The sequence below is a fragment of the Haliotis cracherodii genome, unplaced genomic scaffold (assembly GCF_022045235.1).
Source record: "Haliotis cracherodii isolate W230 unplaced genomic scaffold, xgHalCrac1.p SCAF_7, whole genome shotgun sequence".
Taxonomy (NCBI): Eukaryota; Metazoa; Mollusca; class Gastropoda; order Lepetellida; family Haliotidae; genus Haliotis; species Haliotis cracherodii.
The window spans coordinates 47,359,638-47,374,495 of NW_027266330.1; the positions used below are offsets into that span (position 1 = coordinate 47,359,638).

The 14,858-nt window shown below is 44.3% G+C and overlaps 2 protein-coding genes across 2 annotated transcripts; both read right to left on the bottom strand.

Moving 5' to 3' along the window:
• Positions 1–1,485: 1,485 nt before the first annotated feature.
• Positions 1,486–3,969, bottom strand: LOC139448208 (uncharacterized). Its single transcript, XM_071229726.1, has 2 exons — positions 3,857–3,969; positions 1,486–2,224 (listed from the first exon to the last, which is right to left on the bottom strand). Exons 1-2 carry the CDS (start codon positions 3,921–3,923, stop codon positions 1,563–1,565), a joined length of 729 nt encoding a protein of 242 aa, XP_071085827.1. The 5' UTR covers positions 3,924–3,969; the 3' UTR covers positions 1,486–1,562.
• A 2,210-nt stretch (positions 3,970–6,179) lies between these two features.
• LOC139447344 (uncharacterized) lies at positions 6,180–14,274 on the bottom strand. Its single transcript, XM_071228649.1, has 4 exons — positions 13,852–14,274; positions 9,090–9,739; positions 7,762–8,111; positions 6,180–7,300 (listed from the first exon to the last, which is right to left on the bottom strand). Exons 1-4 carry the CDS (start codon positions 13,925–13,927, stop codon positions 7,132–7,134), a joined length of 1,245 nt encoding a protein of 414 aa, XP_071084750.1. The 5' UTR covers positions 13,928–14,274; the 3' UTR covers positions 6,180–7,131.
• Positions 14,275–14,858: the final 584 nt, after the last annotated feature.

The window sequence follows — 14,858 nt, forward strand, 5'->3', positions numbered from 1 at the left end:
TTTACAGCAAGCATGGGTTGCGGAAGACCTGTTCTACCCCGGATCTTCACGTGTTTCAGTATCACCATGTGCCAGGTTGATGAAGAAGGAATATTCAGGTGATGCAGGCCTCAGACGTTTACCCCTTTGGTGGGATCAGGGGCACAAAGTCATAATGAGGGTCAAGGGTTGCTGGGTCGACAGTGTTACAAAGAGAGTGTAACTAACCCTTTTCTGTATGAATTGAAGCTGTCTATTTAGAACTTGATGAACGCACAACGCCATCTGTAGGCTGATGGGGTTGTTCTGGACCTAGGTACGATTTTATGTTTTATTGCGATACTCAGCAATATTCAAGCTATATGACGGCGCTCGGTAAATAATCCAGTCTAGACCAGAATATCCAGTGATTGTCATTCTGAGCATCGATCTACGCAGTTGGGATACGATGACATGTATCAACCAAGTCAGCGAGCCTGACCACCCGAGTCGCCTCTTACGACAAGCATAGTCGCCTATTACGGCAAGCATGAGTTACTGAAGACCTCTTCTAAAACGGATCTTCACGGGTCCATCGCATTGAACCAGGGTACAGCTCTATATGTCAGCGTCTAACCAGTTTCTCATACAGCCTATGGAAATGACAGTTCGTACCCAGGTTCCCTGGTTGTGCACCGCAAGGCATATCCACGTGGTAAAAAACAAACAGAAAAAAAACACTTTCGGTACCGTGGGTTCCGCAAAACTGATGGATTGGAACACGAAACTGCAGCCGTAACAAACAGGGTACACTTTGATTCATCGAAATGTACCGTTGTGACACTTGCACAAAGCATTCTTGACGCTAAAAGAATCGTTACAACCAGACTTTGATATAGACTTAAATACCATATTTCCTCGAATAAACACCGGGTAGTTTTTTATGAACGGACTTTTCTTTGCGATTAAACGCCAAAGGTAAAGAGGAATCGAGGAAATACGGTACCGGGACTTTCGATCTTTAAGCCCCGGGCCGTATTACGGAAAATAGCACTTTCTCATTTACAATATTTTATCCGATATTAAGCACAGGGCTCAGTTTCGGAAACTTACCCTTTCTTACCTAAAAAGGACACACCCCTCGCTGAAAAAATCAGAAACTGTTAAGTTGTTTTAACTGAGAAAACATAAAACTTTACATTTGAATAGGGAAAAACTTCATAGAATGCAGAAGCTGAACTTGCACTTACTGTTGAATGTACATTAAGATTTTCCTTGTGTAGTGCATCGTGATTTATTAACTTTCGAAGGGAGTAAGGTATTAATTTAAGGAAGATAAATCCCAAATTAATATCCTAATTAAAGCCCATGGGCCGAAATACGGATATATGTACCGTTTTTAGTCCCATGAACGTAATTTCCGAGTTGGCTTTAGATAAGATTGCTTTGTGCAAGAAGGCCAAGGGCGAGAATGGCGCCGTGAGCCATATTTAGATACACGTCACAGACAGTGTGGATCTTTGTACATTTATTTGTAATTCAACTGAACATCAGGATTATCTTGTTAGTAATGCCACACTGCGTCCCCTTTGTCAGGAAGAACATCACATTTCATCATGGAACACAACCCTCGCATAGTCTTTATTTTGATGGACAACATGCTCATGGCTGGGGGTGTCAAGATACACGATCTCACTGATAAACTCCTCCTCTTCCTCGTGGTGAGCTTCAGCGACTGGGAAGTCGTGGACTTCACGGGGCGGTGGAAAAGCCTTGACAAAAACCCGTTCCGAATACTTCGTCTCACCTGCCCTGCGCCTGTCACTCCGACGAAGCAACTCAACGTTACTGACATCGTCTGCTTCCTCGCCGACCTCTGACCTTGGTGTGACCTCGACCTCTCGACTGTCTTTGAGTTGATGGACGTCAGGATGTTGTTCTCCCTCCGGCAACAACAGATCGCCGATATGCTGGGGTTCTGTTTCTAGGGCGAGGTTTTTCGAGTCCTCTGCCACTTGTTTGATATGTTCCTGTGCGTCAGACTCGGATATCGCATGACGTCCGTCTTGATCAACCTCTTGCAGCGTCTCCTGGTGAAACTCGAGGTTACTCTCATGTGCCATTTCCACTATTTCAACCTCCCCCTCGACGTGGTGCACCGTGTGGAGTGGAGTGGGATACAGGATACTTTTCTGAAGGGTCTCGTTCTCATTTTGGTATTCTGAGTTCGGCTCGAATTTCAGACCGCTATCTGGAGCAACGTCATCTGTTGTACAGGAAACAGATATTAAATTTTCATGAGGTTGTTAAGACATTCTGTGAGAGTGACTTGTTTAACGCCATAGTCAGCAATATTTCCGCTAGGCCATGGCTTGTAATCCCCGAAACAGGACAGGGCAAACCAGTGACCGAAAGCATGAGCAACGGCCAGCTTCATGGGAAGTATGACACGCGATCAGCCAAGTCAAAGATCTTGATCAAACCATCCGTCTTGAGCAAACCCGGAACCAACGTAATGGAATTTCGGCTGCTGTCCGTTTTTAAGGGTTATTGTTCATATATTGGTGTATATTCATATGTATTTGACGTTTTTTCCCCCCAAAATGTTCTGGTATCCCCCACCGTGATATTGCTGGAATATTGCTAAAAGTGGTGTACAGCCATACTCGCTCACTCCAATATATGTGTTGCATTAAAGGCCGGCTTGTAAAACAAGAAAAGAGCGCACCCTCAAAACCCATCACCATGGTTCAATGACATCGAAGTAAATAACTCCAAACATTTGTGATTATTCGCTGTGCAGAGTTGAGTCCCTTGGGCACGCCAGAAACCTATGATTGTGGGTTCAAATCCCGGTTCGCCCCGATTATGTTTCTAGGTTTGTCAGCACCATACCCGTGCTCGTGGGTTTCACCAAAGTGGTAAACGTCTGAGACCTGCATCCCTTCGGGCTTTCCTCCCACATTAAGCTGACACGCCGAGATATAACTGTAATACTGTTAAAAGCGGCGTTAAACCCAACTCACTCACTCACATTTGTGATTAAACTTCATAAATAAATATTAAAATTCGAGCTGTTGTACGAAGTTCAGAACCCAAAATCAGTTCGGTGATAGGGATAATTGAAGGTGTTAATTTTTCCTCAAATATACTGAAGGAAGTAGGCCCAGGGGATTGATCGTTATAGAATTGAGATATGACACACTGGATAATAGAGGACTTGTATAACTGAAATATATTCTACTCAAACGAAGTTAAGGAACACCCGATTCTTCATATTACTATAGGGCATAACAGAACTGTAGTAATTATTGCTGTAGTTAATCTCATGCCCTGTAGCAAAATGAAAGAATCGGATGTTCTTTAACTTCTTGTGAGTTTTTGTTTGTTTGTTGTTTAACGCCGCACTCAGCAATGTTCCAGCTGTATGACGGCGCTCTGTAAATAAACCAGTCTGGACCAGGCAATCCAGTGATTGACATTATGAGCACCAGTCCACGTAATTGGGATGAGATGATGCATCAACCAAATCAGCGAACCTAACCACCCGACCCCGTTAGTCGCCTCTTACGACAAGCATAGTCGCCTTTTATGACAAGCATAGTCGCCTCTTTCGACAAGCATAGTCGCCTGTTACGGCAAGCATAGTCGCCTGTTACGGCAAGCATGGGTCTCTTTTGAGTAGTTCATGAGTATACTTCACCATCCTTGTGTTAATTTTGTCTTTGAAGACGAATAAGTGTTAACACTATGTTTGCTGGTGATATATAACATATACACCACTAGAAAACCACAAGAAAGTGTGATACAATTTTCCTTCATTGAGAGTTTACAGTCCCTGACACAACCTCGAAGTCTCTCTTCCTGCAATAGGAACATTGCCATACATGGTACTCACCAGCCTCCACTGTGAAGATGGCCGGTGAAAGGATGGAGCTCACTACTAGTAGCCCCCACAACAACATCCTTGTCACGACGATGCCGACAACGTCGATCCTGTGTGAAAGTGGGCCTGAGCCGGACTTGCATCAGAATGTATATCAATAAAAATAAACGATTATGAACTACCATGTGATATTGACTTGCCTGTAACACCTTGCCGAAACTCTCTGCGGTCATACTCCGGGTATTGTCAATAATACTCATTGAAATAACGTTAAGGTCAGTCTGACAACAATGGGTTATTGTGACACGAATGCGCATTGAAGTCAAAATGTTCGTCATAAACTGGTTCTGGGGCAAAAAGAACTATTTTGGAGCAAAAGTACTATTGTCAGGTTCCAATGTTCTTCCGATTCGAAATGCTATTGAAGTTATTGTGTTTAATATTTGTCCTTCGGGATATTTGTTTTTTGCAAAAAATACCATTTTATTCTTCATTATTTTTAAAAATCATTTGAAATAGTATTATGTGAGGATGTGATGACTTGAAGCTTGTGCATGTACTTCTGTTCCACCCGCTGTGTTCCACCTCGTGTACACGACCTCTGTTCATGTGTCCCAGTGATATATGAGACGGGCGTGAATGCAGCAAGCGCAGCTGTGCCTGCACGTGAACAATTGAAACTCTCAACCAATCAATGACCAGCAGTGACGTTTGGCAGTAAGTACTGATCTGTCATTGATGGGGGCCGTATAATAAGGTTCACGATGACTTTGAAACCATCGATTGCATGCGAATTTATCCAGTCACTTGTGGCTTTCTACATGGTTGCCATTGGCAACACGCCGCTGACGTTTGGTTGTGTATATACCATGCTATGGCAGGTTTAAACTGGAATCAATTGTGGATCCATTAAAAGCATTCGTCTTTAAGCACAACCCTTCATATATATGACACCTTCAAACTTAGTAAGGATAAGAATTTATGGATGAACAACTTCTTTATTTATTTACAATTAAGAGCAAGTGATCACTTGCTTGATAAAGGTGTTAGAACCTACACCGAAACTTCGCTCTTAATTGTAATAAAGAAGTTGTTCATCCATAAATTCTTATCCTTACTTAGTAATCCAACTTCTAAATGCCTATCAAAGAAGAAACCTTCAAACTTGTTTACTCTAAGTGTTTTCTTCATCATATTCGTAAAAATACCTGTTACTGTTTGGCTTAATCAGACGACACAACAGCGCTGTTTTGTTCTTCCACTTATGTTGTTAAAGGTGCTTGCATGAATCAACCCGTCTGTCCTACGCGGGGCAGATTAGGTACCAAGTACCACATGAGTAAAATGGCCTTTACGCCGCTTTGTGCAGCAACATCCCACAGCGCGCTGGGGGTCACCAGAAATGAGTTTCACATATTGCACCCCATCCTCTCTATCTCCAGGCACGCATTTCAGTAAGCCTACACTAACTCCTGAATCCATTCGCGTGGTTCTTTGCGATCTCAAATTACCCGCCCTTGATTTTCATTAACATTTTACCGACCAATCAAACATGGACATAAGGGAACGGGAAAGGGTAAGGGAGGTAACTCGTATTACCTCGAAACCAAAGCCACTGCCAGTTCTAATGCGCATGAAGACAGACTTTCAATTAAAAAGATTTTTGAGGGCTTTCTTTTGCGTGTAAGTCATTTTGTCATGTTCAATTTCTCGCAAACTCGACCATAATCATTGGGACTTGCCAACCCAACATTGAGGCTGGTTTACTCATGAATATCCGATGTAGGTCTCACCAACCCATGCTTGCTGTAAAAGGCGACTATGCTTGTCGTAAGGGGCGACTAACGGGATCGGGTGGTCAGGCTTGCTGACTTGGTTGATGCATGTCATCGTATCCCAATTGCGTGGATCGATGCTCATGATGTCAGTCACTGGATTGTCTGGTCCAGACTCGATTATTTACAGACCGCCGTCATATAACTGGAATATTGCTGAGTGCGGATTTAAACAACAAACATCATCATCATCTTGAGGCTGGTTGGGAACTCGCAGTCTGATTGGTTCGTTTGACCTAGTAGCGTAGCCAATCAAACTGGCAAATAGAAATCTACGGGTAATTTGAGATTTTGAGAACCACGGGAATGCAACGGCTGTCAGAGTTATTTGTCTGCCAGCGCCTGGGTTGCCTGACCAACTCTCGATATGATATATCGCGGCCATATTGGTATAAGCAGCGTGCATCTTCACTCATTGACCCGCAACCAGAGTAAGGGTTTAACACTCGGTCAGTAAATATCAACATCTATAATAACAAAACTGATTCATTTATTCACAAACTATCATACAGACGCAAGATCGAACAATACAGTATGCATAATGTATATTGATACTCCCTCGCTGACGACCAGCAGGAGATGTACGATTGTACTTCGATCAGCAATATTCAATACATAAGAACTTTGGTTTGATCGTGTCAACTAGCTATAGAAATATCATTACATATAGTTGTTTGATACACATTAAGTACTGGGCTAAGAAAATCTAAGTACCATCACATACACATGTTAATAATATCACAAATACACCAGTGTCACATCAAGTTTACAAAACCCTGACACACTGGACAAGGAAGGTTATCTCAAGGTAAACCGGGTTGCGAGTCGTCATACTACCGTATTTACACTGATGAAACAATATTTACACACAAAATAAATGCCTTCACTTTCTGAAGTTATCCGAAAAGGAAACAGTCCTTGTTAACATTAGGAATTTAAAAGAGCTTCCTTCGAGTCTCTAAAGTACAAACGTCTCATTTCTAAAAGTGTAATGTGTCAAGACGCCATGATGGAGACACTCGTAACGAACCGATGAAGTGCTGTTTGTCACTTCACGCTGTTATTCATCTGAATACTTCAAATTGTGTTGAGGGGGCCATCGTTTACGATTATGACATAAAATACGTGAAATGTCGTATTTATAATATCTTAGAATAAAATCTCAACCTCAACAAGATGCAGTCTTATGGCCTACAGTTCCTCAGTCAACAGTGAAGTTAATAACAAGTGACTCTGCATCTCCCTGTGAGCCCATTTTCCTGAAGACCCAAATAGTAAGCATTAATATAAGATGTTTTCAAATTGTCCGTATAAGCCTTTTAACTTAAACCTCTCCCATCTCTTAACACTGGCACAGTTAAACTGACCATTTGCATTGAAAAAGTGTCTAGAAGCTTCACATGTCGACTGAGCTGGTTGATGGTGGTGTTATGGGTGTTGGTGGCTGATGCCCTAGTCCCCCTTGCCAACAGGCCGCGTCACCACTGACTCATCCCACTCGTCCACAGGCTGCCTGGAGCTGATGTCGTCGATGTCCTCGCCGTTCTTGAAGTAGCGGAACTTGAAGCTGTTGAAGATGTTCCACACCGAGTCGTCATCCCCGCCTTTCTCGGATATAAATCTGTGGGAAATATATGCACCTTAAAATCTCATAGTATTTATCCGGTCCAGTTATGTTAAGGCTATAAAGCTTCTTTTAGATAGAAATTGGATGTGAGAAGTTTAAAAAAGGAACAACCGAGTGAGTGAGTGACTTTTGACACTTTTAACAACATATTTTTGTCAAAGATGTTCTAAACTAAGCTGCAATACATTTTATCTGCCCTTTTGTCAATCACCAATAACAAGACAACCTCCGTGGTCTGCCGGATAGAGCGTCTGCCCAAGAGCGAAAGGACGTGGGTTCGATACCCGGCCGCGTCAGACCAAAAGATGTTTAAAGATGGTACTTGTTGTTACTCTGTCTGGCGCTCGACATTGTACGGACTCCAACTTTGTGGATCGATGCCTACACACTCAACACATTCGCCGCCATGAAATGGTTGTGGCTTGAGATTTACTCCAAGTAAGAAACTAATTTACTTGTTGTATTCATCCATATCGTCTTGGATCATCTTCTTCAGATTCAGGCCTTTCAGCAAGTTTTTATCCAGGCCCAAATGCTCCAGATCACGTGGGCGTATCGCCTTCTCTTTCCTCAACTCTGAGTCGTCGTGCTCGTGCTTCTCGAGGCCTCCGTGCATGATGTTGTGCATGAAGTCGTCGTCAAGGACACCGTCAACACCGCCGCCCCCACGTGCTACCTTACTTGCTGCTGCATGCTCGTGCACGTGATTCTCGCCTTCCCCATGCAACAGCTGCTCCGTGTCTACAGTCTTTGGCGGGGCTGCGGGAACGTTGCCTTCTTCCTTCTGAAGGCCGGCGTGGTCTACCTGTGAAAGAGACCACCAGATCATGCATGAACATTAGCAAATAAGTCATGTACCATTGTCTATTTGTTTAATAACACGTTGTTGTCCCTAATAATTAGTCATGTGAACGCAATAAACTTATCCTGTCCCGTTCCAGTGAAATGCGATGATTGACGTGTTCAGTGCTCCTTCAAAGCTGCAAAATGGAAGCTATGCACTTTCCCGCTCTGCACTGAGGCACTGCCACAGAGTATGACCAATCAATCAGGTTTATTTCGTACTTCAGGCCACATGGCCCATAGTACAGTTGTAAGATAAATAACATTTGAGGATGTGAGTGAGTGAGTTTGGTTTAACGCCGTATTTAACAGTGTTGCAGTTATATCACGGCGTGTCAGCTTAATGTGGGAGGAAAGCCTGAAGTGACGAAGGTCTCAGACGTTTACAAGTTCGGTGAAACCCACGAGCATAGGCATGGTGCTGACAAACCGAGAAACATAATTGGGGCGAACCGAGATTCGAACCCACAAATCATAGGTTTCTGGCAACTCTACACACCGAATTGCGGCGCCTTAGACGACTGCATGGCGACCCGTGTCAGCACAATATTCCAGCTATATAACGGCGGTCTGTAAATAATCGAGTCTGGATCAGACAATCCAGTGATTAACATCATGAGCATCAATCCACGCAATTGGGATCGATGACATGCATCAACCAAGTCAGCGAGCATGACCACCCGATCCCGTTAGTCGCCTTTTACGACAAGCATAGTCGCCTTTTAGGGCAAGCATGGGTTGCTGAAGACCTATTCTACCCCGGATCTTCACGGGCTAGTTTTGTCATTAATTGGTACACACTGGAAACATCTCTTCTTAACGTACATACTTCACCACATGTTTGTATGGTTCGCGTTTCTTTTTGCGGTGAGAATAAATACTAGTATATGGATAGTATACCGCCGACTTATCCCTGACTCCCCCACTCGACTGCACTCACCCGTCCGATCCTGACCGTGTCCTCCCCTCTCGGCTTGTCCTCCTCCTTGACCTGGTCCTCGTGGCTGTGGTCCTTCCCGGCCACCTCGTCCCCGTGCATGAGAACTCCGTGCAGCGCCTGGTCAGGTCTTTCAGGGCCGTGGTCTTGGTTGTCAACCTTCTTGTCATTAGGGTCAGGATCTTTGAAAGCATCCTTCTTAAACTGTTTCAAACTCTCTTTATCAAAGTTCATCTTGGAAACATCTCCTATTTCAACCGGCCTCCCCTGTAACAGTTCTTTATCCGCTTCCTCGTGGTTTCCTTCCCCGTCATGCATCATATTGTGCAGGAAGTCCTCGCCGAGGGCTCCAGAGTCGACGTGTTTGGTAGCCTTCTCCTCTGGAACCTTGCCGTGCACGTCACCGTCCTCGGCACCATGCGTTAAAACCTCTCCACTGGGGCTCCCGATCTCGCCGTGATTTTTGGGAGCATCCCGGCCAATCTGTTCCTTGACTGCTGTCTTCCATGCAGCCGTGTCCTCAATTATCGCCCCTTCTCCTCCAGTGTTCTGCTGATCTCCGCCAGGTGGCGCAGCTTCACCCTGTTTGTTCTCGGCTCCTGGTACGAACAGAAGGCGATCATCTTTTTTCTCAGGGTCGTCTTCAGATTCGCCTAGGGATAAAAAATCCGACTTGTTTAAACTGACACAAATACTTTTTTGCTATGCTCTGACAACTGTTCATCTGAATGAGGGAACTGCATAGCAGATCAGATCCCAGTAGTAAATGCTTGTCGGAAGCCGATTATGATCAAGCGGTTACAATGTGTGAGCTCGCTATGCGTCATCGTGCTCATGCTGTCAACCACTCGTTTCCCCCTGCCCATAGATTCGCTTGGGATTACAAGCATGAATGAGCGTACAACTGAATGAATGAAAGAACGTTGTTTTAACGTCGTTGTCGGGAATATTCCGTCGACGTTCACGCCGTCGGGGTACGATGACGCATAAGCAGCCAAGCTGACCACTGTCCCTTAAAAAACGGTTTGTTTGATAACCGAGACACAGGGCACCTCCTCTGCCTCGGAATCCCGGTTCTCAAACGAAAACCTGTGGTATTTACATAGTAAATGAATTATCCCTGACATTCAATACATGTCGAAAGCCGACTGGGGGCACGGGTGGCCCAGTCGTCTAAGGCACCGCGATTCGCTGTGCAGAGTTTCGTCCCTTGGGCACGCCAGAAACCTATGATTGTGGGTCTGAATCCCGAATTCGCCCCAATTATGTTTCTAGGTTTGTCAGCACCATACCCGTGCTCGTGGGTTTCACCGAAGTGTTAAACGTCTGAGACCTGCATCACTTCGGGCTTTCCTCCCACATTAAGCTGACAAGCTGTGATATAACTTGAATGATATTAAAAGCGGCGTTAAACCCAACTCACTCACTCACTCGAAAGTCGACGAGGATCGAGTGGTAAAACTGTGTGACCTGGCTGATCGTGTGTCATTGATTGTTCAGCCTGTCGTCAACAACTTGCTTTCACTGGGCGCCATGAAACGACTGCAGCGTGAAACAACATCACTCCAAGAGGCATTTGAACCAGCAATTGATAGTGATGGGTATTGACGTGAATTTTGTATTGCAATTTATTGCAATAATAATTCATGTTTTGCTATCCGTACCACAATATATTGCATGAGTTCTTTCATTTGTAATTTGTTATGAACCTGAACCCCTCCATGTTTTTTACAACTTTGTATTTTGTTGGATGTTGCTATGTTCACAAAGCATGCGTGATAGACACATCGTATGCAGGATACTCTCACAAATAGTTTCACTGTTTAAACCACAGGAAAAGGTTGCTAATTTCTTAATTTCCATTTCAGTTGACAAGAGTGTAAAATCTTTCAACAAGATGATATGCATGATTTTGAAAAACGCAATATACCGGTACTTTCCGAACGTATTGTGGTACGTATTCATTGCTATTTCATATCGTGGTACACTGGTAATATCCATACCCCCAGTAATTGATATATGGATATTGACCAATCCTTACACCATGGATCGACCCACTGTCAGTCTAATAGAACCGGTTACTCAGGCGTATTTATTCCCGTGGTTACCTTGTGGCTTACCATGCACAAGGGGGGTGTTCAATACCCAGTTATTATTTCTGTGAAACCATCATTGAATTGCCTTACCGTGACATGACTATGCGAATACTTACATGAAGGAAAATACTAATTTAATGTAATTGGGATAAAAATTGCAAAAACTAAAAAATTCCGAGCTACACATGGGCCGAATACGTCTTCAGAACCCCGGACCTGTGAAGATCCGGGTTAGAATACGTCTTCAGAACCCCGGACCTGTGAAGATCCGGGTTAGAATACGTCTTCAGAACCCCGGACCTGTGAAGATCCGGGTTAGAATACGTCTTCAGAACCCCGGACCTGTGAAGATCCGGGTTAGAATACGTCTTCAGAACCCCGGACCTGTGAAGATCCGGGTTAGAATTCGTCTTCAGAACCCCGGACCTGTGAAGATCCGGGTTAGAATACGTCTTCAGAACCCCGGACCTGTGAAGATCCGGGTTAGAATACGTCTTCAGAACCCCGGACCTGTGAAGATCCGGGTTAGAATACGTCTTCAGAACCCCGGACCTGTGAAGATCCGGGTTAGAAAACGTCTTCGGAACCCCGGACCTGTGAAGATCCGGGTTAGAATACGTCTTCAGAACCCCGGACCTGTGAAGATCCGGGTTAGAATACGTCTTCAGAACCCCGGACCTGTGAAGATCCGGGTTAGAATACGTCTTCAGAACCCCGGACCTGTGAAGATCCGGGTTAGAATACGTCTTCAGAACCCCGGACCTGTGAAGATCCGGGTTAGAATACGTCTTCAGAACCCCGGACCTGTGAAGATCCGGGTTAGAATACGTCTTCAGAACCCCGGACCTGTGAAGATCCGGGTTAGAATACGTCTTCAGAACCCCGGACCCGTGAAGATCCGGGTTAGAATACGTATTCAGAACCCCGGACCCGTGAAGATCCGGGTTAGAATACGTATTCAGAACCCCGGACCCGTGAAGATCCGGGTTAGAATTCGTCTTCAGAACCCCGGACCCGTGAAGATCCGGGTTAGAATTCGTCTTCAGAACCCCGGACCCGTGAAGATCCGGGTTAGAATACGTATTCAGAACCCCGGACCTGTGAAGATTCGGTTTAGAATTCGTCTTCAGAACCCCGGACCCGTGAAATTCCGGGTTAGAATACGTCTTCAGAACCCCGGACCTGTGAAGATCCGGGTTAGAATACGTCTTCAGAACCCCGGACCCGTGAAGATCCGGGTTAGAATACGTCTTCAGAACCCCGGACCCGTGAAGATCCGGGTTAGAATACGTATTCAGAACCCCGGACCCGTGAAGATTCGGGTTAGAATTCGTCTTCAGAACCCCGGACCCGTGAAGATCCGGGTTAGAATACGTATTCAGAACCCCGGACCCGTGAAGATCCGGGTTAGAATACGTCTTCAGAACCCCGGACCCGTGAAGATCCGGGTTAGAATACGTCTTCAGAATCCCGGACCCGTGAAGATCCGGGTTAGAATACGTATTCAGAACCCCGGACCCGTGAAGATCCGGGTTAGAATTCGTCTTCAGAACCCCGGACCCGTGGAGATCCGGGTTAGAATACGTATTCAGAACCCCGGACCCGTGAAGATCCGGGTTAGAATACGTCTTCAGAACCCCGGACCCGTGAAGATCCGGGTTAGAATTCGTCTTCAGAACCCCGGACCCGTGAAGATCCGGGTTAGAATACGTATTCAGAACCCCGGACCTGTGAAGATCCGAGTTAGAATTGGTCTTCTTCAACCCATGGTTGTCGTAAGAGGCGACTAACGGGATCGGGTAGTCAGGCTCACTGACTTGGTTGATGCATGTCATCGTATCCCAATTGTGTAGAACGATGCTCATGATGTCAATCAATGGATTGTCTGGTCCAGACTCGATTATTTACAGACCGCCGTCATATAGCTGGAATATTGCTGATTGCGGCGTTAAACAACAAACAAACAAACAAACAAACAAAGAAACAAATAAAACTGTGACAATATTTTCAGCAACAAGGTAAACTACTGTTTTCACAATACTTGACCACAGATGACGTTTGGCGTTTCAGTATTGATGTCGATAAAAAAAGGACAAAAGAGACGTACAACTAACAGTTGGCAAATTACATAACTAAACAGAATACAATATTATGAAGTTTAAAAAGTAAAACATTAGCACAATATCAACAAAACTTGGCATTACTGATAAATTATGCAACTATGAGATCAGGTAAGTATACTAATTTGTGTTTATACAAACAAACATGGCGTCGTCCTTGTTCATTGGTGATCTCGGAATTGATATGCTTTATACAATCTGTTATCATCGTCAAATAATAGCCTAAAAAAACAAAACCAGTGGCTAAAACATGTTTCAGTTGCAACTATACTGCCCGTTTTCTATGTCCGATTGAGTTATGACTGACATTGTCACGTAATATATGACTGCGCACATTCCAGGAAACCTTGTTTAGATACCGTTTGTGTTGAGAATATATTTTCGATGACTGAATCTTAGAATGACATTATATGATAAGGTAGTTTTCAAGCGAGTGTGTTTTGGGAATGGTAAATGCCACGTATAAGGAAAAACAGTATTCCACTCAGGATATTTGTCATACCAGTTCACACTCGTGTGGTGACCTCTATATACGTGTACATATCTTACCTGCACGTGTAGGTAACGCTGCAACACAGGTAAAACTAATCAGCACAATCAACAGGTATGTCCACGACGCCATCATGGCTTCCCCGTCAGTTTCAGTGCATCTATCGCACTCGAAGTCGTGTTTCCAGAAGTAGACGATACCAACGAATCAGGGCTGTAACGGGCTATTCCGTTGTAGTTGTGTTGTTCGCAGCTGTTGTTCAGAAATGTCGTTCCCCAGATGATGCCACAAGAACCAAGTTTAGTCTGGTGAATGACGTGTGTACGGTTTTGGTCCGATTTAACTCAAACACGTTGTGTTTTCTTCATGAAATATAGTGGGTAGGGTCTACGTGGTGTTTATATACTGGTGTGTTGTTGTCAGACGCTACTAATCCTGGACATACCTATTGCATCAACTGCCACACTTTCAGGAATGACGTGTTCACACGACGCGAGTTGAAAATATCAATTCCAATTCCGTGGTTGAATTGTGGCGCAATGTTCGCTGTTCTAGCATGGCCAGAAAAGGTTGAAATGGAAACTACGTATCTATCAATTTACAGAAATTGTGCCTGAAATTGATTGTTTCTCCAAATAAATAACATTTACTTGTAAGGTTGCGTGTAGGGCATTAATTAACTTTTAAAAAATTGGGAACAGACGCCGAAACGCAACAAAGACATCAATATTTTCTTTATACGGCAGACTGGTGCAAGAAAGTTCAATAAGAGGCAACACGTGGTGGCAATGAACGGGGTCATCTCAAAACCTCAAATGTCGTTTATTGACCAGTATGAACATTAGACTTGCCACATACAATTACGAAATATTGGAAACAAATTACAAACAACTGTGTGTTTGTGTTGCTGAGACAATGTCCGTGTGCATTGGATCAATGCATGGCAATCTCGTTCACATGTGTTTCCGATGTTTTCTGATGCTCGAGAACATTGACACACGCTTAATCAACACTGTTCACGAGTGGGGGCACAGGTGGCCCAGTCGTCTAAGGCGCCACGATTACC